General features: G+C 36.4%; 1 protein-coding gene across 1 annotated transcript in view; it reads left to right on the top strand.

Annotated features, from left to right (window-relative positions):
• CFAP54 (cilia and flagella associated protein 54) overlaps nucleotides 1–27864 on the top strand; it is a 281353-nt gene that overhangs the window by 24819 nt on the left and 228670 nt on the right. The window contains exons 7-19 of the mRNA XM_045553185.1: nucleotides 2221–2328; nucleotides 2452–2553; nucleotides 4976–5174; nucleotides 7358–7539; nucleotides 7620–7785; nucleotides 8743–8828; nucleotides 10562–10696; nucleotides 11766–11916; nucleotides 13433–13509; nucleotides 18288–18416; nucleotides 18773–18899; nucleotides 21080–21166; nucleotides 21259–21380. Coding sequence (XP_045409141.1) covers nucleotides 2221–2328; nucleotides 2452–2553; nucleotides 4976–5174; nucleotides 7358–7539; nucleotides 7620–7785; nucleotides 8743–8828; nucleotides 10562–10696; nucleotides 11766–11916; nucleotides 13433–13509; nucleotides 18288–18416; nucleotides 18773–18899; nucleotides 21080–21166; nucleotides 21259–21380 — 1671 coding nt within the window. The remainder of the gene's footprint in view (nucleotides 1–2220; nucleotides 2329–2451; nucleotides 2554–4975; nucleotides 5175–7357; nucleotides 7540–7619; nucleotides 7786–8742; nucleotides 8829–10561; nucleotides 10697–11765; nucleotides 11917–13432; nucleotides 13510–18287; nucleotides 18417–18772; nucleotides 18900–21079; nucleotides 21167–21258; nucleotides 21381–27864) is intronic.

Raw genomic sequence — 27864 nt, 5'->3', positions numbered from 1 at the left:
ATATTTTGTCCTATAGCTATTAAAATTATCAGGGAGTGGAACATTTGTGTAGTTTTTTTAATTTCAAAATATTAAGGGGGTACAAATGTTTTTGTTGCATATGTAGCTTTTGTAATGCTTGAGTCGGGGCTGTAAGTGTGCCCAACACCTCAACAGTGTTCATTGTACCCGTTAGGTAGGTTTTTACCCCTCCTTTCCTCCCCCCTTCCCCCTGCTTGATTTCCAATGACTTTTGCTTCCTTCTGTGTATGTGTGTGCCCCTTGGTTAGTTCCAATTTCTTAGAGAGTACATGTGGTGTTTGTTTTTCCTTGTTTTGGACATTTCGCTTAGGAGAATGGTCTCCAGTTCCATTTAAATTGTTGCAAAAGGCATTAACTCATACTTTTTTATGGCTGAGTAGTACTCCATGGTACTACTACACTTTATATACTACACTTTATTAATCTACTCATGAATTGATGGGCACTTGGGTTGATTCCACATCTTTGCAGTTGTGAATTGTGCTGCAATAAACATCGAGTGCTGGTGTCTTTTTAATAAAAGACTTCTTTTCCTTTCGGTAGATACCTAGTAGTGGGATTGCTGGATTGAATGATAGGTCTACTTTTAGTTCACTGAGGAATCTCCATACTGTTTTTCATAGAAGTTATACTAATGTGCAGTCCCAACAACAGTGTATAAGTGCTTCTTTCTCTCGGCATCCATACCAGCATCTGTTGTTTTTGGACTTTTTAATAAAAGTCATTCTAACTGGGGTAAGGTGATATCTCATTGTGGTTTTAATTTGCATTTCCCTGATGCTTAGTGACATTGAGCATTTTTTCATATGTTTATTGGCCATTTGTCTGTCTTCTCTTGAAAATCTTCTGTTCAGGTCTTTTGCCCATGTTTGTAGTTTTGACCATTTGATTACTATTGGGATTCTGCCTTATTGGAAATTTTATTTTATTTTTTATTTTTTTATTTTTTGTAGAGACAGGGTCTAGCTATGTTGACCAAGCTGGTCTTGAACTCCTGGCCTCAAGCAATCCTCTCACCTTGGCCTCCCACAGTTCTGGGATTACAGGCATGAGCCACTGTGCCCAGCCCCCTTACTGGAAATTTTAACCCTTCATATATGTTAATATTGTGATTGGTCTAGAAGCATCTTCATTAAAAATTATACATTACAGGCTGGGCATGATGGCTCACACCTGTAATCCTAGCACTCTGGGAGGCCGAGGCAGGTGGATCGTTTGAGCTCAGGAGTTCGAGATCAGCCTGAGCAAGAGCGAGACCTCGTCTCTACTAAACATAGAAAGAAATTATACAGACAGCTAAAAATATATATAGAAAAATTAGCCAGGCATGGTGGCGCATGCCTGTAGTCCCAGCTACTCGGGAGGCTGAGGCAGTAGGATCGCTTAAGCCCAGGAGTTTGAGGTTGCTGTGAGCTAGGCTGATGCCACGGCACTCTAGCCCGGGCAACAGAGTGAGACTCTGTCTCAAAAGAAAAAAAAAAACACCCCAAAACAAAACAAACAAAAATTATACATTATGAATGAAATATTTCAAACAAATGACATGAACTCATGTTATTGAACTCTTAATAACCCTCCTGAACTCTTTTGTTACCTCTAGAGAATTTTAATAATGGTGATATTATTAAATAAGTAAGCCTGGCTTTTTCCTTCCTTCTTTTCCTCAGATATTTACTAAATACTTTCTGTATACTGGGTATCAGGGATACAAAAATGAGTAAGACCGTTTAAGGAGCTCAAAATTTAGTGGATGACATGAACAGCTAAATAGAAAATACGGCATATTATGGTAGGAAGGTTAGATTTGAGAAGCGCATCTAAGGATAGTTTTGTGTGTGTGTGTGTGTGTGTGTGTGTGCACGCGCGCGCATGGCCCAGAGAAGTAATAATCTGTATGGGGCTACTGTTTAACCCATATTTGGCTTTCTTTACTTTTTTTGAATTTCATAATTCATAAAATTAGCATATGTGACAGTTTATTAACTTTAGATCTATAGATTTTAGTGATGCTTTTGTAGCAAATGAGAGACTTGATAGATATTTATTAATAGCTACCGTGTTATAAGAAGTCAGCATCAGCCTGAGCTTAATTCACAGATTAAATCAAATGTCTAGGAGAACAAAACACATTGTCTTTATACATTTTTAATCACTATATTCTAACTCATTATTAATTAAATTTATTTTAATTGCATATAGGCATTTGCTCGTCGTGCTTTAGCTAAAATCGATGAGTTAAGGCAGCTGGAATTAATGAGTTCCTCACAGGAAGAATCCATAAGATCGTATAGAGAGGCCACACTAAAGGTATAAAACTTTCATGAAATAAAAGAAATTTACTGCACTCTATAGCTGATTAAGTACTTAATATTAGTGGTTGAGAAATGCATCCCATTGTTACTTCATATGTAATTCTTCTTTTTGAGACAGATGGCAGTGATGATCTTCAAAAGAGGAGTCTTTGAATCTAGAAGAAAAAACAAAGCTTACTTTAGACCAAAGATAAGAATTAACCTAAGGGAAGCACAAACTGTAAGTCTAAAAACAGTTTCTCAATTTAAGACTCTTTTTGCAGTATATTTGTGTTGTAACTCGGTGTCTTTTAAACCTAGCCACTCATTATTAAATCTTGCCTCTGATTCTCTGCACCAACGGGCAAACAGGGAGAAGAATGATCTCCCAATTTGGACATGGCTTCACTTCATCTCTTTCTTAAAGCTTTTGTGCCTTAGCACAATCCCAGTTTTGCAACTTTAAAGGACAAGAGGCTGAAAAGGAGCCTGTAAAAGGTTTGATTGAACAGGCCTCTGAGTAGTTCTGCACACGCCTTTGTCTTTGACCAATTTGTGTTAGCTTAGCAGGCTCGGAGGTTGCACAGAAGGTGGAAGCACATTTTATCATCAACCTTAGGCTTCTTCACCTTTGGGAGTGTTCAGGAACTAGGTTATCCTGTAGCAACAAACAACCCCCATACCTCAGGTGGCTTAAAACAACAATTTATTTCCCACTAGAGTCATATGTTATTATAGTTATCAGAGGCTCTGCTTTTATGAAAGCCACTCAGGGCCAGGCTGAGGAGCAGCCCTCATTTTGAAAATTGCTGGTCGTTCTGCCACAGGGGATAAAAGAGAGCTCTGGAAGGTCTTGCACAGGCAATGATACTCAGTATGGAAGTGACATGAGCCTCTTCTCACATGTCATAACTAGTCACACAGCCCCTCCCAACCACAAGAATGTTTGGCAAACAGCACTAAGGACCATCCCAGCGAAGGAAGTGGGACAAAGTTCTGCCTGTGGGGTCCTCTGCCCACTTTCTCCCTCTTGCCTTTTTTTCTTCTTCCACAGTCTTCCCCTCTGCTTTTCTCATTCTGAATATCCCTCAAGGCCCAGTTTTATATCCTTGAAGTTTTCCCCAACTGTTCTATTAATAGATGGCCATACACTTTCTGTGAGCTTCTATGTAGGGACTAAAAATGAAAGTGAGGGGGAAGAGGATGAGCAGCTTCTGTAGAAGAGTTGTAGAATCTCAGAACCTGGAAGGGGTTTTGGAAACCATCTGGTTCGGCCCTTTTCTATTACAGATGGGGAAAATAAAGCTCAGAGTATTTAAATGATGGCCTGGAGTCACAAAGGCAGCTGTTGGTGGAACCTATATCTCTAAGTGCACTGCTTTCTCACTACTCCAATGACTGCTGCTCTTTGCCCTCATTTCTTCTTAAAACATTTAGGAGTAATTCTTTTTCTTCCCTTTTAAATAAATCGTGATATTTAAATACAAATATTATTTATACATGGTACCTTACTATTGCCAGTGTGACAATATCGACTACTGAGCCTATAAGTATATTTTATATATCGCTTTTAAATCAGATCCCTTACAGACCTGAAGAAAGTCTGGGAAAAACTCTGTTGGACATTGACTTCAGCAAAGAATTTATGACTAAGATCCCAAAAACAAATGCAATAAAAACAAAAATCAACAAATGGACTTAATTAAACTAAAAAGTTTCTGCACAGCAAAAGAAATAATCAGCAGAGTAAACGGACAAACTATAGAATGGAAGAAAGTATTTGCAAACTATGCATCCAACAAAGGACTAATATCCAGACTCTACAAGGAACTCAAACAACTGAATGAGAAAAAACCAAATAACCCCATCAAGGGTAAAGGACACGAACAGACATTTTTCAAAAGAAGACATACAAATGGCCAAGAAACATATGAAAAAATGCTCAACATCACTAATCATCAGAGAAATGCAAATTAAAAACCACAATAAGATGCCATCTACTCCAGTTAGAATCAAGTGTGGAGGAGGCAAGCCATCTGCAGGAGGTGCAGTCACTCTGGGCCAGGATGAAGCAGAGTGATTGGGAAATCATGTCAGGTTCTAACCATCACTAGCTTATTAGTATACAGCTGACCAACTCTTCCTTAGAATTCACAATCACAAGCCTAGTCACTTATACTATGAAATATTGTTTCAAATTTGAGTTTGAAAACCTTCCAGGATTAGAATTTCCTGCAATGCTTATTAAAAATGTCTCACCCAGACACATGGAATCTCTGGAGATTTGGTCTTGAATCGAAAAAGCAGCCCTGAGTGATTCTTAGGCAACCAAAGTTTGAGTACCAGTTCCTTAAGGCTATAATTAGGTACTATAAAGCATATGGAGATTGATGCTGGCTTAATAAAAAGATCATAACAAACAATCTTTTTATGCCACCTTGGAAACACAAACATATAAAGAAACAGCAAAGTCTTTGATGCAATGGCAGCATGATATGAACCTTAGTGGAGTCTGGAGTGACATCTCAAAAAATGAAAACCATCTCATTATTAGACCAAGCACTCTGTTTTATTAATTGCATTAATTAAGCATGCCTTATTTTTCTTTGTCTTATAATGATTAATATCTTTAAAAAATGGACTGAATTTTCTTTTTATTCCAGTTGCCATGGCCACGGACTGTCACAGAACGGCTATTGGATGAGATGTTTGATAGCACTGCATCCCGGTTTCTGGCTGTCTTGGAAGCTCTTTCTGATTCAAATAGGCGAGTACTGCAAACTGGACCTATTGTTACAGATGAAGTGGAGATTCGCGATGTTGTCTCAGAACTGTTTATGGCAGGAAAAGAACTTTTAATAAGTAAGTAAGATGTTAAGGTAATATTTTATGGTAGACATAAATAACAAAAAATTTTAGGATGACAGTCCATATGTAAGAAACTGATACAATTTGTAGTGATCTTGAATTCAGCAACCTTGCTAAAGTTAATTGAGATTTCAAATAATTATTAGTAGATCTTTTGGGGATTTTTTGTGCATACAATCATTTGTGAATAATGACTATTTTATTTTATTTTCAATTCTTAATCTTTTAATTTCTTTTTTCTTGCATTTCTTGACTTATTGCACTGGCTAGGATCTCTAATAACACATGGAAATAATTGGTGATGATAGAAGACATCCTTGTCTCATTTTTGATCTCCAGTGGAAAGCTTTCAACATTTTGTCATTTACTTAAGATATTTATGGAAGGATCTTTACAGATACCCTTTTTCAGATTAAGGAAGTTTCTTTTATTCTTGGATTGCTAAGAGTTTTTTGTTTGTCTGTTCTTAATCCTGAATAACTGTTGAGTTTTATCAAAACCTTTTTGTGGATTTATTGAGAATTATTTAGTTGATCAAATGACCCTCCTGCCTCAGCCACCCAAGTAGCTGGGACTACAGGTGTGTGTGCCACCACACCTGGTTAATTTAAAAAATTTTTTTTGTAGAGACAGGGTCTTGTTATGTTGCCCAGGGTGGTCTTGGACTCCTGGCCTCAAGTGATCCTCCTGTCTTGACCTCCCAAAGTGCTGGGATTATAGGAGTGCATCACCAGGCCGAGCCCAATGATATACTTTATAATTTGTGTCCACTTGGCTCTTTTCCACAGCACTTGTTCCTGCCTCATGTTTATAACATCCACTCTTACTTCTCTGAGGGAACACTTGTGCTTCAGTTCTTGTTCACTCTGTCCCATTTTCCCACTTCCTGTGGTAAAGGGTGCTTCATTTGTGGTTTTTCTTTGAAGGTGCTTGAGCTTTTGATATTCTTTCCTCATAAGTTTTCCTTTTGTTGCTTTGGAACACCTGAGTTGGCTACAATGTCTACCTGGGAGGAGGGATGAAAGCCTAGACCTTAGCTTGTATACCTCTCTCTAGGTGAGTTTAGTGAGTGTGTGTGTGTACGCAGGTGTGCCCATTGGAAGGCAGGGAACCTGTGGAGCCACAGTTTGGGCTCCTCGCTTCACAAGAAAAATAAAAGTTCTCAGATGAGAATTTCCTTGACTTCCTTCACCCAAACCTCAAAACTTAGCCTTATCTGCATCCATCCTTTTCTACTGTCTCTCATTAAGATGGGTTATTCCCTCTTCCTCTTTATGTCATTAAGACTAATCCCTCCAAGTAGTCCCTTTATCCTATGTCTTCTTCTTGGTATAGACAGATTTATTGAAGGAAGTACCTATTTTCACTGTTCCCAATTCTTCCTACTTATACAGCAGGCAGTCTTCTGTCCCGAGTAGGCTACTGAGAATGTCATGGACAACCTTATTGCTTAAACCAAGGATCACTTTTTTCAGTCCTTTTCTTCCTTCTTTTTTCTTTTAGAGATGAGGTCTTGCTATGTTGCCCAGGTGGGACTCGAACTCCTGGGCTGAAGTGATCCTCCTGCCTCAGCCTCCCAAGCAGCTGGGACTACAGGCGCATAGCACCGTGCCCAGCTAGTCCTTTTCTTCCTTTACTTCTGTAGTATTTGTTATTGTTGACTAGTCCTTTCTCTCTAAACACTCTCCTTTCCAGTCTTTTCTTTCTGCCCTTCTCTTAAATGTTGGTGTTCCTTATTATCCTGTTCTAGGCAGCTATACCTTGCCCATGGCTGAACCTATTATTTACTATGGATATATAATGATGACTCTAAAAGCTATAGCCCTGGTTTAGATTGCTTTCCTGAGTTTCCAATCTATACCCAGCTGCCTATTTGGCTGAACAGTCACTAATTCTCTATGTTTGAGATTTCCTGCTACTCCTCTGGGTAGCCTTCCCTGACTGTCTTCCTGCCCTATACTTGTATTGGATGTCCTGCCTGTTTGTCCCTACAGCACCCTGTATTTGCCCACTCAGATTTCTTCTTTCCCCCACTAGTGTAAACTCTATGAAGGCAAGGATTGTGCCTGTTTCTTTTCCATTTTCCCCTATTGCTTGGCAGTGTCTAATAGCTAATATTTAGTAAATAAATATTTCTTTGCATGAATGACATTCACACTCTCTCTTTCGTTTTCTAGGTTCAAGTACTGGTCCAGATGGAATAGTTACTTTTTCAAAAACATCTCTTCTGGAGCTTATGATAGAAAGGAAAAATGTTATTTCTATGGATGCTGCTGTGAAATTTATAAAATTAGCTTTTACTTATGAGGAATGGAGTTTATTTGAATCTTCAGCAGGGCGACTTATTTGTTTTCTCAAGGTAATATATGCAAAACCATTAATTTGTTTCTGTTTTGTTGAAATGATATTTAATTAACTTGTGCGATATACTTCTCTAAGGGGCAGGATGATCTCGAGTCAAAGAAAGCAGAGAAGGATTTAACTCTTCTGTTAGCAATAGAACCACTAATGAATGTAAAGAAAAACAAAGGCTCGATCTTGCCTTTGGAAAACTGTAAAGAAGGACAGTCAGCTGAAATTTATTTTAAAAAAATTGTTTTTCCTGGTGAGTATTTATTTGCTTTTTAGAAAAATTAAAATAGTGTTATCTGATAAAGCATGCTCTTTATAGGTGAGGTGAGAAGAACATTCAGGTCTGAGGGAACAGGAGGTGCCAAAGCCCTGATGCAAGAGTGTGTTTGGTTATTGAAAGAATGACACGGGCTGGAGTACACTGGTGATAGTGATGAAGTTTGGGAGTGTGGTAGGTGACAAGGTCAAGAAATAGTTGGACCCCAGATAATGTGGTTACTAGGCTTTGTAAGCATGCTGGATTTTATTTTGGGGGACAGTTTTAAGTAGAGGAATGAGGCTCCATTTAGCTGCTAGCTTATTGGTATGAATGGGAGGCTGGCAGGGCAGTGAATCAAAGGGCACAGTTATCAGGTCACTTTAGGAAGGGAAGAGTTGATAGTCTTTTCTGTCTTTCCAGCATGCAGTATTTTCCATTCTAGGACTTTTCAGGTCTTAAAAGTTACTGTGTATGTAATTGAAAATCTGCAGCCTCTATGACTTAGACAATTGAGAACTATTTAATTCCATGCTTTTTATATTTTGCCATGTTTTTAAGACATTGCATGGCCTCTCAGTTGCAGTAAATAATTTGCACCAAGTAATGATACAACATTTATTCTTCCAGTGATTTCTGAATAGATATTTTGTTTATTTTTCTTTCAACCACCATATTTTATGTGTATTTTAATATTACAAGCCTCTTCAATGTCTTTTTGGACATAGTTGGCATACCTATTGTGGATTAATGATAATAATAGTCTATTTTAGTTGGATTAAGGCCACTTAGATTAATTTTCATATAGAAGCATTTAATTTCTCTTATTGACATGATATTTGCCCACATATCGTTTGTGTTATTTTTGTAGAGTTTATGTGTTTCTGGGATTTTTCTATTTGAAATTTTGTAATTGACTTTTTTGTTTCATTTTCGTCCACTTTATGAATTTAGATGCTTGTTTGAAGACTTTTGGATATTCAGATGATATTTTCCATTTGGCAGCAACCTTACATTTCTGTGTCTGCATCTCTTCTCCGGTGAGATGCTATTCTGAATAATTTTTAACAGTGTGGAAGGAGGTTATTATGCCTAATTTAAGGCCAGATTTAAAATATCACAGGAATTGCACCTTGCTAAAATTCTATATTGTTTAATTATTAGAATATAGGATTGAGTTAGATTCTGATTATAATTTAAAGTTTCTTTTTATTATTGTTATTTTGGGTATCTGTTCATTTTTGGGAAATTCCCAGGCTAGCTATATTTCTAATGATGAAAAAAATGAGGCAGTAGTTTAAATGAAGAGTTAATATATTTAATGAGATACTGCTTTTCGGCTGGGTGCAGTAGCTCATGTCTATAATCCTAGCACTTTGGGAGGCTGAGGGAAGAGGATCATTTGAGGCCAGGAGTTTGAGATCAGCCTGGGCAGTATAGCAAGACTCCATCTCTACAAAAAGTGAAAAATTAGCCGGGCATGGTGGCTGGTGCCTGTAGTCCTAGATACTCTGGGGGCTGAGGCAGGAGGGTCACTTGAGCGTAGGCATTTGAGGATTTGGTGAGCTATAACTGCACCACTGCATGCCAGCTTGGGTGACAGAGTGAGACCTGTCTCAAAAAAAAAACAAAAAAAAACAAACTGCTGTTCAGTCCATGAGAACAAAGCCTAGTTATTATTGGAAGTCACTTTACACATAAAGGCCAGTATTTAGAAATGCTCTAAGTGTGGGTATGAATGTTTAGGGAAAACTAGTACAGCAATAGTTATTAAACAGAATTCTCAGGGATTCCCAGGGCTTCTCTGAGGTTCTTTGGAAGCCCAGCTTTCTGTAGTAGCATCCTAACCTGTTTTTTTTAGTTTTGTGTATGGTATTGGGATTCTGATGGAATTTCATTTGAGAATTTGGTTTTATTGTTACAAAGAAAGTTTGCGAACCACAATTATAGAGCATGATATTAGCTTTTGCTCAGGTAAGTGAAACACAATAAGAGACTTGAGAGGTTCCACTGTTCTAACATTTTTCATTTCTTCTGGGTTTATTAGAATATGTTATAACCTGTGACAGGTATTTAATTTTTAAGAGAAAAGTGATTAGCAGCAAATGGAATTATTCTAGTGGGAGAGTTAAACCAAAAAATAATAATCAAGACTTAAAAGTGTAAGGAACTTTCATTTATTTATCTGTTTTTTTTTTTAAAGTCGTATATGTCTTAGTTCAATTCAATCAAGTACTGACCTCTATTATGTTCCCAAGCATTGTCCTAAGGTGTTATATGTGCAAATTAAGTCATAGAGCTGCCACAAAAGAGCTCAAAGTTTGGTATATTTTAATATATTTCTAGTTCAGATATAATGAGTAACTTTAATTTTCTTTTGAAAAGAGCCAGGTAACTTTGATGTGAGAGGACACATGCTGATTTTGGATCATCTGTTGATACCCAATGTGAAGTTCTGTTCAGTTTCTCCTCTCCTTGTCTCTACCCTTTCCCAGCTCCCTGTTCCCTCTCTAGTTACTAGTCAATCTCCTTCCTGCCATAATTCTTTATTATTTTGATGCAAGAATTTTAGAAAGAGAAAAGTACATGTAAATTTCAAAGTTGAATGGAAGTAATTGTTTTATACATTTGCCTAAAAAAATGCTTGGGACTTCTATTTTTAGAGGGGTTGAAGAGTATATTTACAGCTCTTAGAGTGTCACCTGGCATTCAGTAAATGTTATATACACATCTGATTATTCTTACTCATTTACTTTATCACTTTTATTTTCAGGATGTCCAGCCTGACAAAGAAATTGTCGTGGACATAATCATGTTTCTATGGCAGAAGTGCAAGTCAGGAATTCAGCAGATCAATACGTCCAGAAATGACTATGCAAAATTCACCCAGAAAATCAGGACTAACAAAGTATTCCTTTTTTGTTTCCTCTCACATGTTTTTTTGTTATTGCTAATTCAAGTTGCCATAAACATTTCAAATCCAAATTTTCCCGGTTTATTCACCTACATAACGACCATCGTTTGTCTACATATGTGTTAAGAAGATACTCTTTGTAGTCAAATGAGCCTTTCTTTTAATGTGTGTTCCCTGCATCCCTGTCCTAATTTTGCTTTGGGGAGTGGAGAGGTGTTTCAGGCTTTTAAGGGAGGAATAAATATAGTATGTGTAAAATCACATGAGCTTGGATAAATACAATAAGAGGAATAATAATAGAGAATACAAATAAGTAAGTAGTTCCATTTTTTCCCCCCTGCAATCATATATTTAAACTATTTAAAAGAGCTATTTCATGAGAGGGAGAAAGTTGAGCATTTGAATGTCATAACCTGGAAACTTAGGAGAAAATATTTTAGTAAAAACAAATATTTTATCTCTGGTGATGCCAAAGCCTCCTAAAATTAGCTACACTGGGATGCATAGGTGTGATTTTTATCATGTACTTGCTTAAGTAATAATGTGAGTGTATAAATATTGTTTTATCATCTGAAGTCTCAAAGTGTGGTGGTTGGCTTTATGTTCTGAGCTTTGGGGATATAAGCATAAAAGATAATTTCTAAAGTACCTAGTATGGAGTCTGAAACACCTGCTTTCTCCTCTCTAATTTGGAGGATGTTGATAGTGATAATAAAAGCTGCTTTGAAGAGAGAGTGAGAACTTTGAGGATACAGATAATATTTACTGACGTATAAAAGTAACATGATAAATTTGCCATTATGGCTATGAATATGCAGACTGTAAACTTAAGTGAATTTACTTTATGAATTTATATAAACAGATTATTTATATCATTTTTAAAGGACCACTGAGTTTTATATTACTTGCAATTAAGGCATTAATAAGGAGCAGGTACCTGTATAACATTTCCATATGATTAGAAGATGGTGATTTCAAGGAAGTACTAAGTTTTGAAAAATGTGACTCTTTCTACAATGTAATATGCTTTTAATTGATTTTGTTGTATATTTTCTCTTTTTAGTGGGTTTATCTTCTCTGGCAGATAAGTGAAGTAATTCACTGCTGTAAAATGGAAGACATTGACATTATGGTAGTGGCAGAGGTCACATTACGATTAAGTGAAATACTGGAGTGTTTGGGAAGCCCAGGAAGAAAATTTAAAAAGTCTACAGGTAAAATGTTGGATGAAAAATTATGAGATTATTAACATATATATATAATATGCAATATAAATATATAAGTATAATTTAGAATACAGGATAACTTTGTTAATGGAAACTGGCCATTTCAGGATTATGCTTCCTTGATGATTTATAATCAGAGGTAGATAATATAGGTTTAATCAAGTAGATGTTAAGAAAAGAAGATTATACGCTTTGTGGCTCAGTGGCAGACAAGACTCCTTTTGCCTTCTCCTCACTCGTATGTTCCCCATCTTCATTCCTAATTATCACCTATGCCTCCCTTTCTCCCCTCTCTCGTTTCTCCTTATTTCCTTTCTTTTCTCTCTTTTATCTTCCTTTGTTTTTCCTCCTCTCCCATTTCCCACCAGAGTGAACGCTTGAAGAAAGAGAGCATATATAGTCACCCTTCTATCCTTGGCACCCATCTTATTGCCCAACACAGAGCAGGTCCAATAAATATTTGTTGAATGGATCAACATCCTTCTACCTTCTATCTCCTTTTTCATTCTCTTCTCTCTTCTAATACCCTCCTCTGAAAATTCGTCTTTGTTTATTTGTTCTGTTTCTCCTTTTCCTTTTCTTCTTATCCTCTTCCTCTTCCTGTCCTCTTTCCCCACACATTCCCCTCTCTTCCTGTCCCCCTTGTAGTCTCCATCCTCCTCCTCTCATTCCAGAAGATGTCTTCTCTCAAAGGCCTTATGCTCTGACCTCCTCGTTTGTTGTTCTTCCTGTGGTTGAAGGCCTGATCTGTCTGTTTCACTGGGTAACCCATATGTAGAGAAGAATCTGAGGGTGTCCATGGTGGATGTTTACTTGGTTGTTTCACCCCCCTTATAGAGTATATCTGAAAAGTGACGGCTTTGTAATAAAGTGATTGTTTTCCCAGAGATTCTCTAATCTGGCTCTAACTGTCCTTGGTTGTTGAGTGTGACTTTGCAGATAGAGTTTTAGAGCCATGGTTCTGAAACTTTGGTCGGTGTTAGCATCACCTGGAAACTTGTTAAAAAAAACAAGGCCCAGCCTCTGTCCTACTTTAGCTAGCCTGGACCTTTTTAGTCTTTATTAGCTTCCCCAGTGAATTTGATACATCAAAGTTTGAGAACCATAGGTTAGAGGTCTCTGGCCATCTAACATATCTAGTGTGGCCTGAAGTCATATTTTAAAAATGTCCTGTCTTAAAATGCTTTTTTTCCTTTTAAAACTTTTATTAGGAAGAATTTCAAATATAGAGAGATGAAATAAGTCACCATGTATGCATTATCCAGCACCAATAATTATCAACGTCTTGCTAATCCTGTTTCATCTCTCCCGGCACCATTTCCCTCACCCCTGCTCTGGAGTGTTTTTAAGCAGACATCATGTCATTTTACCATGGTCCTTCCTTCTTTCCCTTGGTTTCTTCCTCTTTCTTGCTCTCTTCTCTTCCTTCTTTTCCTTTTTTTCTCTTCCTCCTCTTCCTTCTCCTTCTTCCCTTTCTCCCTCCTTTCAATTCTTTCTTTTTCAGACATAGCTTTAAGAAAAGGGACTGAGGAATTACTTCAGACCTCAAAAGGGATCCCGGAAATTCTTCTGATACTAAAGGTATTACAACATGTTTTCAAAAATACACTTAAAACTTGAATTTTTGTTTTCAAATAACATCAAATTTGTAAATGTGTAATAGTTAATTGTAGAAATAATTTTGAATATTTAAAATTTGAGAATTTATGGCTTCTGCATACATTGAAAACTACAGGGACATTTGCTACCTTTTATAAAGAATATTATAATAAAGTCCCGTAATAATTTACCATTTTCTTGCCTGCTAGCTTAAGAAACAAAATATTACAAGCAGATGAAACTTACCTCCTCCACTAACCTCTCCTGCTCACATTGCCTTTCCCTCCACCTAGGAGTAACTGCTGTTCTAAATAATGGTGTCTTCAAGATATTTACATAAAAGATGTTTTTCTAATGCATAGATATAAATGACTAATTGGCTTGTAGTAATATCCCACCCACCCCTCACCTTTATTTTGGGAGCCCTTTGAAATATAAGAACAAGTATTAATTAAGAAGTTGAGGGGACATAATAATTGTCTGCCAGTGTTTTTTCCAGGGAACAGTTACAGTGCCTGCTGAGTATGCAGCTTCCTATTTCTCACTCCAGACATATTCAATCATAATTTCAGGTGTGGGGTTCTTAAAAGGTCTTCAGGTAGATTCTTAAGGACACTAGAGTTTGAGAACCACTGGCTTAGTGGGCTTACACTTATTCTTTGAGGTATCATAGGGCAGGTATAGAAATACTAGTGGAAGTCACAGAGTGCTAGATTTTGGCTTAAGATGGAAATTTTCTGGCAATTAAAGCCACTAAATGAAGTGAGTTTCTTAGAAGGTGGCAATTTTCCTACAAAAGAAACTAAAGATAATTTATGAACTATTGCTATTATTATTAAATTAGAAAAAGGTAGTGTCTCCTCAAGCTGATTTACTACCGTCTGTTGGGAAATTGTCAAAATAAATATACAAGTATGTGATGACAACAGTGTGAATGTTACCCCTTAAAGTTGTGTAGTACATAACCTGCTCAGCTGTAGTGGGACATTTGGTAGATGTAGTGGAGGTGATTCACTGGTATGGTTGAAGAGCACAGCATTTGGTATGGAAAGACCTGGCTAGAATTGAGGCCTGCCTCTGATGTTGACTGTGTGACTTTGAATGAATTATTTGATCTGTTTGAGTATAAGTGTCATCATCTGTAAAATTATAATAGTACCTATTCCACTGGCTTACTATACGGTTTAATGAAGTATTTGTAATGTTGTGGAAACCAGTACCTGGCACATGGTAGCCACTCAGTTTTTCTCTTATCTTTTATATAGAGTACTAAATCTTTTTTTTTTTTTTTTTTGAGACAGAGTGTCACTCTGTTGCCCGGGCTAGAGTGCTGTGGCGTCAGCCTAGCTCACAGCAACCTCAGAGTCCTGGTCTCAAGCGATCCTTCTGCGTCAGCCTCCGGAGTAGCTGGGACTACAGGCATGCGCCACCATGCCTGGCTAATTTTTCTATATATATTTTAGCTGTCCATATAATTTCTTTCTATTTTTAGTAGAAATGGGGTCTCGCTCTTGCTCAGGCTGATCTTGAACTTCTGAGCTCAAACAATCCTCCCGCCTCGGCCTCCCAGAGGACTAGGATTACAGGCATGAGCCACCGCGCCCGGCCTTAGAGTACTAAATCTTAACCTAAGGTTTTCAGATTGCCTTGGAGGGGAGTGAAGTGGGGAAAAAGAATAAGAGATTATTTTAAGGAGAGTCCAAAATTCATTTGTTCACCTAGCAGAGTCTGTAGGTAGGATAAATTATATATCTTGCATGTATACATGCTACTATTTAAAAAAAAATGAGGTGCTATTGTGATTACATGAAAGAAAAGTTATTTAAAAGTTTTACTGATTACATAGCATTTATTTCTTCGACAAATAGATTATAAAATTATGATAACTAATATGTATCTACCTTATAGGACTCTGGCAATAAAAAGCATTTAGCGCAGTACCTGGAACATGTTTAATTAAATGTTAGCTGTGATAATGAAGATGATAAAGATGATGATGGTGGTGGTAGTGATGATGATGATGATGATGGTGATGATGATAGAATGTAAATGTGTGTGGGGTCTTTGACATTTTTTTGATGATAAAAAGAGAGAGACCTCTGTTTCTGGAAAATGGCAAACCCGATGAGCTGAAAATACTGCTAGAAAACACCTAGAAATTTTGGACAGAATTGAACAAATATTTGCAAGCCTATTGCAGAGCTTACAGGAAAGTAACGTAAATCCCAGGAGCCAAAATAGAAAGGAGAACTGAAAACTAGAAGGGTAAGTTGATGAGTGGGTGCTACAGGAGGTTGATGGACAGAGTTACAAGAACCTTAGATTTTTGACAGACATCTAGGGACAAGAGATGAGGCTTGGGCACATGAAAGGTGGAGTTCCAACTGAGACTTCCACATAAAGTTAGAACCTATAAAAGACTACAAAGGTGGATTAGAAAAGCATCTGCCTATTTGTATGGGGAGCCATCTCAACTTGGGTACTGAGAAGGGGAGTGGATGGGAGAAAGACTCTCCTAATGATTTATAACCTTGGGCCTTCCTTCAAGTAGTTTTGTTATTTGAATTTATGCTACTTGAGTTGCTTGGGAACCTCCCTGAGCATTGATTCTTGAATGGAGATATATATATATATATGTACATGCATATATATATATATATGTACACACATATATAGTGTATATTATATCGCATATACAGTATATAATATAGTGTATATTCCAGGAATGCAGAGATGCCTTAACATTAGAAATTTATAATGCAATACATCATATTAGCAGATGAAAGGAAAAAAAACATAGACAAAAAGATGCCACAAAAGCATTTGACAAAATTCAACAATCATCATCTTTTTAAAAACAATCACCCTTAAAAAAAATAACTTTTAGTAGTTAGGAATGGAATAGAACTTCTGTATCCAATAAAGAGTATCATCCGAAGATCTTCAATGAGTGCTATACCTATAGTAAAAGATTCATATCAGTCACTTTATATGGATGTAACTACATAAAAATATCTGTCATTCTTTTGTTCATCTGTTCATGTAATTCCTCTTGACATAGAAGAACCTGGAGGTCTTAAGACAGATGAATAAAAAAAGAAAGCAGAAATAAGATATAAGGACTGTAAAGGAAGTATCAGCTTTGTGTTTATTCACAGACAAGTACAATATATTGCAGCATATTTAGTGATAGTAATCTAAATGTCCATCAGCAGAAGAGTGGATAAATAAATTGTGACATATTCCTCAGAGTAACACCATTTCATTGTAGCTGTGAGGACCAATGAACTAGAGCAGGGGTGCACTAGAAACAGCTTGGCATCATTGCAATCCCCTTCAATAGTCACCTATTGAAGTCAACCATTGAAATGTAGTTCCAGCATCTCATTTCCATATAGTTTTAGGTTAGTCGTCCAATGAGGGGTATTTGCATAAGTTTGTAATGCATAAGGGAAGAAAGAGTTCTTATTCTGCAGTGGCAGATGGAAGAATTATTTATCAGCCAGGCTGAGCAAGCTCTTGCAGTTCACCTGTTTCAGTGTAGTAGGTGCTTGAGGTTGTTGTCAGCTGCCTCCTAGATTCTTATATTCACAGAGGCTTCTGAGCAAACTCTTGAGAATAGTTTGAAACAAAATTGTCACTGGCAGCTTTCTTGATCTTTGTGTTCCCATGCTTTCCAATAGTGATGGACACCTCCAATTCTGTGTATTAAATCCCTTTATGCTTGGTATATCTGGAGTAGTTCTGTGCTCATAACCAAACCCTCATTGACTCATTGAGTTGCATACACCAGCACTAAGTTTCAACAACATATGGTTGAGTGAAAGAAGCAGTCTGAGGATTTTATAAGAGAGACTTAAAATATAGGCAAAGCAATATTGCACATGGTTGGCCAGGTGTGGTTGTTTGGAGGCTGAGGTGGGAGGATCATTTGAGCCCAGGAGTTTGAGGTTGTAGTGAGCTATGATGGCACCACTGCACTCTAGCCTAGGGGACAGAGTGAGACCCTGTCTAAAAAAAAAAATTGTTTCATATGGTTAAGAACACATATGCATGTAAAGTTTAAAAACATGCAAAAGATTGGTAAAGCCAAATTCAAGGATAGTTGCTACCTCTCAGGACAGAGAAGAGGAATGGCACTGTGAAGAGTTATATAGGGGATTTCAACTATATATATGTGTGTGGATGCTTTATTTCCTAAAAAAAATTCTGGGAAAAATATGGAAATTTGAAAGTTTGAACAAAGCTGGTTGCTCTTTATATTATTCTCTATATTTGTCTCTGTGAGAATAATTATGTTAAAAAATGTTTAGATTTTGAAAATCATGATGTAAACCATTGGATTTGATGGGCTCTAAGTTTAAATTTCCAGATCTGAGATTCTAAATTTTATTTAAAAAAGATTAACTTTTCAAATTAAGTTTGTAAAAATGGCACATTTTGTGAGCTCTATTTATCTGTACATTTGGTATAATCAGAATTTTGCAAAGCATTTGGAAGTTATACAAATGCTTGTGAAAAGTTTAATTTATATTTGTAAACATGGTGAAATTAATTTATTATCTTCACCCTTATCAATAGTATTCCACATATAGTCAAAGAGAAATACATTTAATGAGAAAACAACATTATTGATGTTGGATAGACTATTTAAATTTCTGTTATTTGATTTTGAATTATTGTTAAAAGGGGTTTGGAAATGTTGTATATGATTTCCCCTTAAGTTTTCTTTTTCTTTTTTGTTTATAAAACTATTTTAGAAAAAACCTGAAGAACAATTGTTTTTTGCTTATGAACTTCTTGACAAAACAATTGGTGGAATGAATTTGAATCGCATGTTAACTACTTTGCCAAATGGATTATCAGTAATTGACCACTGCTATGTCAAGGTAAGAATGGGAAAATCTTACATTAGATTGAAATTTTACTTAACTAGGAAGAGGGCTGGCCTTGAAAGTAGGCAAGTAAAGCATGATTTGTGATGGCTTTTCCCTCATAGGTCAGAAATATATTTCTCTCTTCCCAGAAGGGATCAAGGAAAATGAGGAGTCTTTGAATTTGTCAAAGAAGAGGACACTGATGAATTATCTATTAGCATGTAACCAATTAAAAAGGGCTAAGTGAGCAGAATTTAATGGTTACCAATAAGTTTGATAACTTGAGTGGTAACAGGATGCAGCTATTTTTTGTGTGTTTTGATAACTGTATTTCTTTTTATTTTTACTTCAATTCTATTGGAACAAAGCACACCCACGATGTAGATGGAGACAGTTACAAACAACTCACAGCACGTAGTCTCATGATGGATTTGCATCTTGAACTAATTCAAGCTCAGCACCGAATAGCTGTTTTGCTTCTTGACAAATTGCAAGGTAGTGGTCATCAAAGCAAATGTCTGTTCTGAATCAATTTTAAGCCAAGTTCTAGTATAGAATCAATTTATTAATAGTTTGCAAATTGTGTTCTTATAGACAGTTTTTCAGATAAATTTCATTATTTTAGTTTTTCCTAGTTCCCTGATTAATATCAATAGATAACTTTTATTATTGTTTTAAATCTTGCATATCAAATCAACAAACATCTAAAAGAAGTTTAATTAATAGTTTAAGTTATAGTAAATTAATGATATTTTGTTAAAGCAATTCAGCAAACATTTATTGAGTGCCTACCAAGATCCAGGCACTATATTAGGCTTGGTACAAATAAGAAAGCTTCTACTTTTGAGCTTCTAGATAAGTAAGCCAGCTATAACAGTTGAGGTTAATAAGTGTTGTAATAGAGGTAGGCTCAGAGTGTTATGGGCACCAAGAAATATCTATATCAGACAAGAAAGTCAGGGATGACTTCCTGGGAGGGGTGACAGTTGACCAGAAAGCTAGTAAAAATTATTTTTATGAAGAAGGTAGGAAAAAAGGCAGTCATTTCAGATTGGGAAAATAGCGTTTAGCAAGGTGGAAGCAGATAACTCTACGGTGCAGCTTAACTCCTGGAATTGTCTTACGGCTGGAGCAAAGAGCACATGTGGAGAAATGACAGCGGGTAAGCCAAGAGAGGTAGATCACAGTGACTGACGGGCTAAGGGGTTTATATGTAATACTGGAAGCTATTGAAAAATTGAGAAAGATGTCTCTGACAGCAGTGTCAGAGGACAGATGAATTGAATCTAAGTTATAGGTTGTGATCGCCTCATTATGAGGTAAAGAGGTCAAAATATTTTTAAAAAGCTGCCAACAGTAATACTAGTGTGCATACGAATAACACACTTAGCCAAGTTTCAAAATAAGATTTAACATTATTATGTCTAAAAGCTCTTCTATTTGAGGTTAAATTTCGACAAAGCCACGTTACACCTGGCAGTTTGAAAATGGGCTGTATAATATCACATGTTCTCACCCATATGTGGGAGCAAAAAGTGTTGATCTCATGGAGGTAGAAAGTACAGTGATGCTTACCAGGATTGGAGAAGAAGAAACAAAACTGTTTCTTCCAGATGATATGATTTTCCACCTAGAAAATGCAAAGGAATCTACAAAGTATATACACATATAATAGTGTGTAAGCAAGTGAGGAGGACGGTAGACTCTCATCTTATACAATCATCCTCCTTCCTTTTAGCAGAGCTTTTAAAAGGGGGGTTTCGGCTTTGGGCTATTGCTGTTCAACAATAGCATCTCCAGTGAAGATGATCTCTGTGACCTCTGTTCCCTTGAGCCGTCTCTTATGGTTTAAGATACTAGAAACAAAGAACAAAGATCATTCCTCTGCCCTTACGATTACTGGCTTCCAGCAGGGCTGAAGGTTTTAATTCCCAAAAAGAGTAGAGGGGGGCGGGTTTAAGGAGACAGTGCGTAAAACATTTTATTCTTTTTCAGGCCTTTATCTCATTACATCTTGAGGATCACACCTGAAAATCAAGAATCAGTGCTACAGTTTTCATCTCCCTGGGCTATCATAGCTTTATTTTTTGTCCTTTATCCAGGTTTCTCTCTTTAGTGGACCATCATGATGGTCAGTCCCAACTGTATAGCAATATCAACAACTGGAACAGTTCATGTTTTAGTTGAAAATCTTGAGAGAGGTTCTGATTTTATCAGCCACACGTAGGGGAGAGTGGTAGCCATGTGGTAGCCAGAGTTCTTGCAAGGACCATCGATGAAACAGCTTCTCTAGAAAGGGCTGAGGGCAGAGTCTTGACAACTTATTGGTATTAGGACTTGCCATCTGTACTATATCACATAAAGTGAAAAACAGTAGGTTGAACTCTATTTATCAATCTTCAAGATGATTTTATTTAAGATGAAATAGAAAAGAAAATATTTTATAGTTTGGAAATTCTGATGTTCTGAGGTATACTGTGGCAAACAAAAGAGGATTTGATAATAAAACTGTATCAGAGTAGATTTATATTTGAAATTTTATTTATTAATGAAAAAAGATGTATGATAGAATGTCAATAATTTTACAAATAGTGGCACCTTAATGTTTAAAAAATACTTCCTGTCTTGGACACAAACCTAATTGTGATGATAGTCTTCTTCTTCTTCTTCTTCAGTTTTGCAGACTCCCACTGTTAGTAAAAACATTCCAACCAAAGGTCCAGAAAAATTAAAACAATCTGGAAGCATTGATTGTTTTAAAGGTAATTAAAATTAAGGTAACTGGTATTTCCAAAAAATTTGAAAGATAGTTTTTATCTTGCCCTTTTGGTAAAATATTTGTTTGCTTTTGCAGAATTGACTGTAATGAATAAAATAAAGAAGAATAAACTATCTAAAGCTATTTACTTAATGGAGAAAGCTCTTTTAATGTTTGAAAAAGATGCACCCTCTACATCTTCATGGAAATTTTTGATGGTAACAATATTTCATTTCTTCTTTTAATCCTGAAATACAACTTCTGTTAAAATGAATGATTTATTTCCCTTTGTTAAAAATAATGTGTTGCCCTAAACATCAATTATGAACTTATGTAGTCTAGCCTGAGCAGGGGAATTAATCTGTGCCTCTAGTTCTGAATGTTCCTGAAATGGAAGAGTCTCTGTGGGGACCCCATGAAACCTATATGGGAAGCTAAATAAAACCAGAATGACTCAAAATAAGGGAAATTATAGAATTGGAGTGACACTGTACCACCCTAATGCATTCCTTACTATGGAATTAAAATGCTTAAAGCCCAACTGGCTAAGGTACCTGCACTCTCAGATGGATACTGCTAATTTATAGACCAATCCCTGTGTTGATATCTTTAATCAGGTCTTACCCTGGCCTGGAAATTGTTTTGTCTTCTTGCTGATTGATTTTATGTTGATTTTAGAGTTTAACTTTCTGACAGCAATCATGTTTCAAATTATGGGATCTTTCTTTTTGCCCCTACATATGACCTATAAAAATTGATTGCATTGTCTAAGTGGATAGCATATGAAAATGTAGAGAATAATGCTACAAGTGGCTTGGCTAATCAAAGAAAGAGAAAAGTAGGTCAAAGCTAGGGAGTGTATACAAAGTTAAGAGGGGTTTAAGAGAGAAAATTTAGCACATTAGTATGCTAAAAATGAAGATCCAGAACAAAGAGAGAAATTGCAAATGTAAAAGGGAGAGGCTAATACATAGAACAAAGTCCTATAGAAGAGGGAAGAGGATGAGACTGAAAGGATTCATCTTCCATGAAAGGTGGGCTTCAGAGAAGACACACCTTATCCTTTGATACAGAAAGGAGGGAGGACAGATGTAGATATAAAAAGTTTGTTGGTGTGGAGGCAGAGAGTTGGGTTGATGCCTTCTTATCTCAATAATCTGATAAAGTAGAAGACAAAGATATCTACCATCAATGGAGGGTGTGGGTGGATGGTTGGACTGGGGAGAAGCCCCAATAAAGGGCTAATATCCAGAATCTACAAAGAACTCAAGCAAATCAGCAACAAAAAAAACAAACAACCCCATTAAAAAGTAGACAAAACACATGAACAAAAGCTTTTCAAGAGAAGATAGACAAAAGGCCAGTAAACATGAAAAAATGCTCAGTGTCACTAATCATTAGGGAAATGCAAATTAAAACCACAATGAGATATCACCTTACCCCAGTAAAAATGGCTTTTATTAAAAAGTCCAAAAACAATAGATGCTGGTGTGGATGCAGAGAGAGAGGAGCACTTATACACTGTTGGTAGGACTGCACATTAGTACAACCTCTACGGGAAACAGTATGGAGATTCCTCAGAGAACTAAAAGTAGATCTAGAATTTGATCCAACAATCCCACTACTGGGTATCTCTTCAAAGGAAAGCAGTCTTTTATCAAAAAGACACTGTACTTGAATGTTTATTGCAGCAAAATTCACAATTGCAAAGATGTAGAATCAACCCAAATGCCCATCAATTCATGAGGAGATTAAAAAAATGTATATATACACCATGGAATACTACTCAGACATAAAAAGGATGAGTTAATGCCTTTTGCAACAATTTGGATGGAACTGGAGACCACTATCCTAAGTTAAATATCTAAAGAATGGAAAAACAAACTCCACATGTACTCACTACTAAATTGGAACTAACTGATGAGCACACATGTGCACAGAGGGAAGTAAAAGTCTTTGGAAATCAAGTAGAGGGGAGAGGGGAGGAGGAGAGGGGCAGAAACGTACCTAACAGGTACAATGAACACTATTTGGGTGATGGCCACACCTATAGCCATGACTCAAGCATTACAAAAGTGATCCATGTAACCAAAAACATTTGTACCTCCTTAATATTTTGGAATAAAAAAAGTATATGAATTACCAGACATAAAATAAATATTACTCTCAGGACTAATCTTGGGGCCTCTCAAAGCCGAAGAGAGTAAAACCTCTGGAGTTTTCCCTTTGTCTTATTATGACTGAATCTTGTCTTTATTCTACCATAGCATGCCCATCCCCTTGTATGTGTCTACCTCCCTCCCACCGAGACTTGGGGGCATTCTGGAAATGTGGGAAGTCTCGTGTTTCCAATGCATATCTTTTCCTTCTATTTTTTAAAAAGTGAAACTATTTGAACTTCAAAAAAATTATGAGTATAATGTCCTGTTAGGGTAGACTCATGAGATACATTTAGAAGTTCTACTTTTTATGAGGGGTCCTGTACAAGGATTTTCACCAGCTAGGACCGTATTGAATATTTATTTTCCTGAAATCTTCTATAGCCACCTCTGCTCCTCAGTGGTTGTTTGTATCCAAGTATTAAGGCTTAATGATCAGTCCTCAGGGTACGCTCCTAAACAGAGATATTATGGCTCAAATAATTGCCAAACTTTCTTTCTTTAAAGAAGACAAATAAATTTCTTTCCCTTGGCAGTCATTTTCAACTAGGGTGTAATACAGAATGTTTTACAATATCATGATCTTGTAATAAAATTATCCCCAAATCAGTAATTGATGTGTCACTTGATATCATAAAAAGGTTTGAAAAGCCTGGGTCTTTTCAGAACTCTTAAGTAATTCATACTCTGTTCAAGTTTTTCAAAAATTTCCTGACTCTGTGGATTCAAATAATCTAATCAAATGTCTGTTTATTTCTTATCAACTAAAATGAACCAGCTTGCTGCTGTGAATGAGGGACAAACCTTTGATAATAGCTTGCTAGCTTTCCAAATGAGATGACTGGCTTTTTTTTTTTTTTTTTGATTTTGGGGTTTAGTTTTTCCGTTTTCCTGTCTTGATTATTTGACCTCTTGAAGTCCATTTTGGCTCTTTACACATTATACCATAGGTTTACTTTAAACAGATTGCACCTAGAACCAATACTGGATGGCTTTGATCTTCTTCTGAAGATCAAAGTAGATATAGTAGTCATCATGACATTGCTCTTAGTCCACTTAAGAGTCCACGGGCTGAACATTTAACATCTTTGCAGGTGAAATTTCTCATTGGAAAGAGGCAGAAATGCTCCTCAATACAAGTGCCTAGAGTTTCAAGGGCAGCAGTGATTACTGTTGTTTACTGTACAGCATCCATTTCCCCTTCCAAGCGACACCTTTTGAGGAATTTTTCCTTCCCCATTAAATATAATCAGGTGGTATGAGTCCTCAGGAGGAAGACTATAATGATGACTGGTAGGCCAGTTGTCTGTTCCCTCCTTGAAATTTGTATCTTCAGTAGAGGGATAAAAAGACTATGATGGTTTTATACATCCCAGTGTAGAAAATGACTGACAAGGAAAAGAAATTTGTTTGTCTTCTTTAGGGAAAGAAAATTTGGTAATTAATTCATTCAGTGTGTGTATTCTGACCAGAGTCTGCAGACCCTCCTACCTCTCTGGGGTTGCTTTGGTCCAAGCCTGGTTTTCTAGTTGTTTCTGTTGCAAAGAAACTCAATTGTTGCATCTAGTTTTCTTCTAATACTCTTTGTTGGGCTAAGGAAATCTGTAGTTGAGATGATTTCAGTACTTCCAAATTCCACTAACAGTGCCTCAACTCTAAGCAAAGGAGCACTATGGTTTAGCAGATTATTTTTTTTAATCGATGCAGAATCTAATTATATGGTCCCATTTTGGAACCAGAACTAATAAAGAAACCTAGAGCTACCAGACGTTCTAATAACTCCTGGCTTTAATATTTTCTGAATATTAATTAATTCTTTTTTTTTTTTTTTTTTTTGGCGACAGAGTCTCGCTCTGTTGCCCGGGCTAGAGTGCTGTGACGTTAGCCTAGCTCACAGCAACCTCAAACTCCTGGGCTTAAGCAATCCTTCTGCCTCAGCCTCCCAAGTAGCTGGGACTATAGGCATGCGCCACCATGCCCACCCAGCTAATTTTTTCTATTTTTAGTTGTTTGGCTAATTTCTTTATATTTTTAGTGGAGACAGGGTCTCACTCTTGCTCAGGCTGGTCTCGAACTCCTGACCTCGAGCGATCCTCCTGCCTTGGCCTCCCAGAGTGCTAGGATTACAGGCGTGAGCCACTGCACCCAGCCCTGAATTTACATCATGATGTCCCCTAAATACCAGTCTAATCCCCTCCTATGAGGTCATGTTTTCACCCCCAGGCTTCAAACTACTGACAGAAGATTTCAGCATGTTTACATTTTAGATGGTAAAGGCAAGAATATATAGATATATGTTTTCAATATATTTAGGCAGTACAAGTGAAGTTTTGTTACATGGATGTGTTTTTTTCCCTTTTATGTATTTTAAGGGTATTGCATAGGAAATTTCATCTAGGTTGCCTTTTCATGCTTCTTTTAACTTAGCTTTGTATTGAGACAAAATAGCACAGTGCTTAGGAGTATAAGGGTCTTGGATTAAAGTTCTGGGCCTGCCACTGATTAGCTGTTTGACCTAAGTGAAGTTATTTATGCTCTCTTAAATTTTAATTTCTTCATCTTGAAAATGGGGGTTCTTAGGAAGAGTCAATGCAATGATGTGTACAAAATGCTTAATGTTTGGAACAAAGTAAGCAGTCAATAAATGTTAGCCATTATTATTATTATTCTTTCACTTTTAGCACTCTGGAACATTCTGTTGTATCTTATCAGAACTACTCTTTCACTTTTAGTGCTCTGGAACATTCTATTTGAACTTTTTTGATGCTTTATATAAACTTTTCTCTATCAGACTATGCATTTCTTTCTGTTTTCTCTTAGATTTGTCCTATAAATTGTATATTTTATTTTCAACAATATTTCTTCCCAGTATTCTTGGATATGAGTTAATCTACTTTTCATCTTTTTCTGCTATGTATATTATAATGTTGATAACCCAGAATATACCTCAGGGAGGTCTATTAGATGAGTAGTAAGTATGGCACTTTATCATTCCAGTCTTAGGATAGTTGTTTACATATGCCTTAATCATGCCTCAAGATTACATTAATCTTTCCATTAGTCTTTCGCTGCATTGTGGGTGTCAAGCCTGTGTCAAATGTATTTAACATCAATCTGTCCTCATAAGCATTGTGTAACTTCTGAAGAAAGGCAGATCTTATTTTCTCTAATGGAAACTATAGGCAGAGAAATTTACATTCAGACAAAAATACTTTGGATTTCAGTACTGTTGTTTGTGGCACATTGCAGCACAAATCACTATTCAAAGAACATTCAGAACTTATTTCCATTGTGAATTGGTATAGAATTCCCTTTCTACTGAGGTTTCTTGGTCTTTCGCTGTGATAGGTAAAGGCTCATTTCTTCTTTCAATTTCAATTCTTCTTCTAATTTGCCAGGCACTGTGTTAGACAGTGGAGGATGTGAGTATATATTTTCCTTTATATGATACGTCATGTAAAACCTGCTTCTTCTTGATCCTCGATTAGAGAATGGTTTGTCTAGATTTTGCAATTGTAATACCTTGATATTCTAGAGCATTGCTGTTATACACAACATTCAAGTTCATAACACTTGTTACCACTTGAAAAGTGATAATACTTTTTTACAATTGAGTTGAGTTTGTTTAATGAGAAGTTTTCTTTCCTGATTTTTTGGGGGCTTCTTTTCTGTTTTTATTTCCTCCTTTCTAGTTGAGGAACCCTCTTAAAAAATGGAATCTTGTTAGCAGCTCAATGAATTGGCTCACTAAGTTAGGATTCTAATTAGCATTAGGGTTTGCCTTGAGTTCTGTTATGGAATTTATCTGATTTACTTAAATCAAGGACTTTGTTATAGACTTTTCTTTTGTTGCCTTTCACTGAAAACTTTAATACTTTTGTCAGCCTATTTCAAATTGAGTCATGGGATCTGAATTAGGGGTCTAAAGTTAAAATTGATCAGGACTCAATGATAACATTTTAAACATGCTCTCTTAAAATGCATTATAGTAAAGATTACCCTCCTCTGTCATAAATTCATGTCTTTCATTCAAAACACATTGAACCTAAAGATATAAATAAAGCACTGTCCTTGCCACCAAGACACTCATTGTTTAGAGGATGTGGAAAGTCATGTACATAGGTAATACATCATATAAATTATGTGTATGTAAATTAGCTTTTGGGCTAAATACCTAAGGTCTTTGGAATGTAGGCTCTAGAAACATGGTTGCCACATAAGACCTCCTTTCCCACATGAAGGAACGATTGTCCCTGCAGATGGCTAAGATTTTCGACCTGCTTATGCAGAAACATTTCTCAAGGTCTCCAGCACAGAACAACTGGAATTAAAAAAACATTTATCACCACAGATAAATGATTTTAGACCTTAATGTCAACCATTTCCAACAAAAAATAAAAATGAGATATTGATTCTGATCTCAATTTAGGCCAAGCTTCATTATTTTAGGGAAAAATGTATTATACTATAGTTTTATAATCTCCACTCCCACAGAGAGTGTGTACAAGTGTGTACTCACTAAGCTTTAAACATCACTTTCATG

Source organism: Lemur catta, chromosome 6 (assembly GCF_020740605.2).
Source record: "Lemur catta isolate mLemCat1 chromosome 6, mLemCat1.pri, whole genome shotgun sequence".
Classification (NCBI taxonomy): domain Eukaryota; kingdom Metazoa; phylum Chordata; class Mammalia; order Primates; family Lemuridae; genus Lemur; species Lemur catta.
The sequence above is the reverse complement of the archived record's forward strand: the minus strand, read 5'-3'. Positions and strand labels throughout refer to the sequence as shown.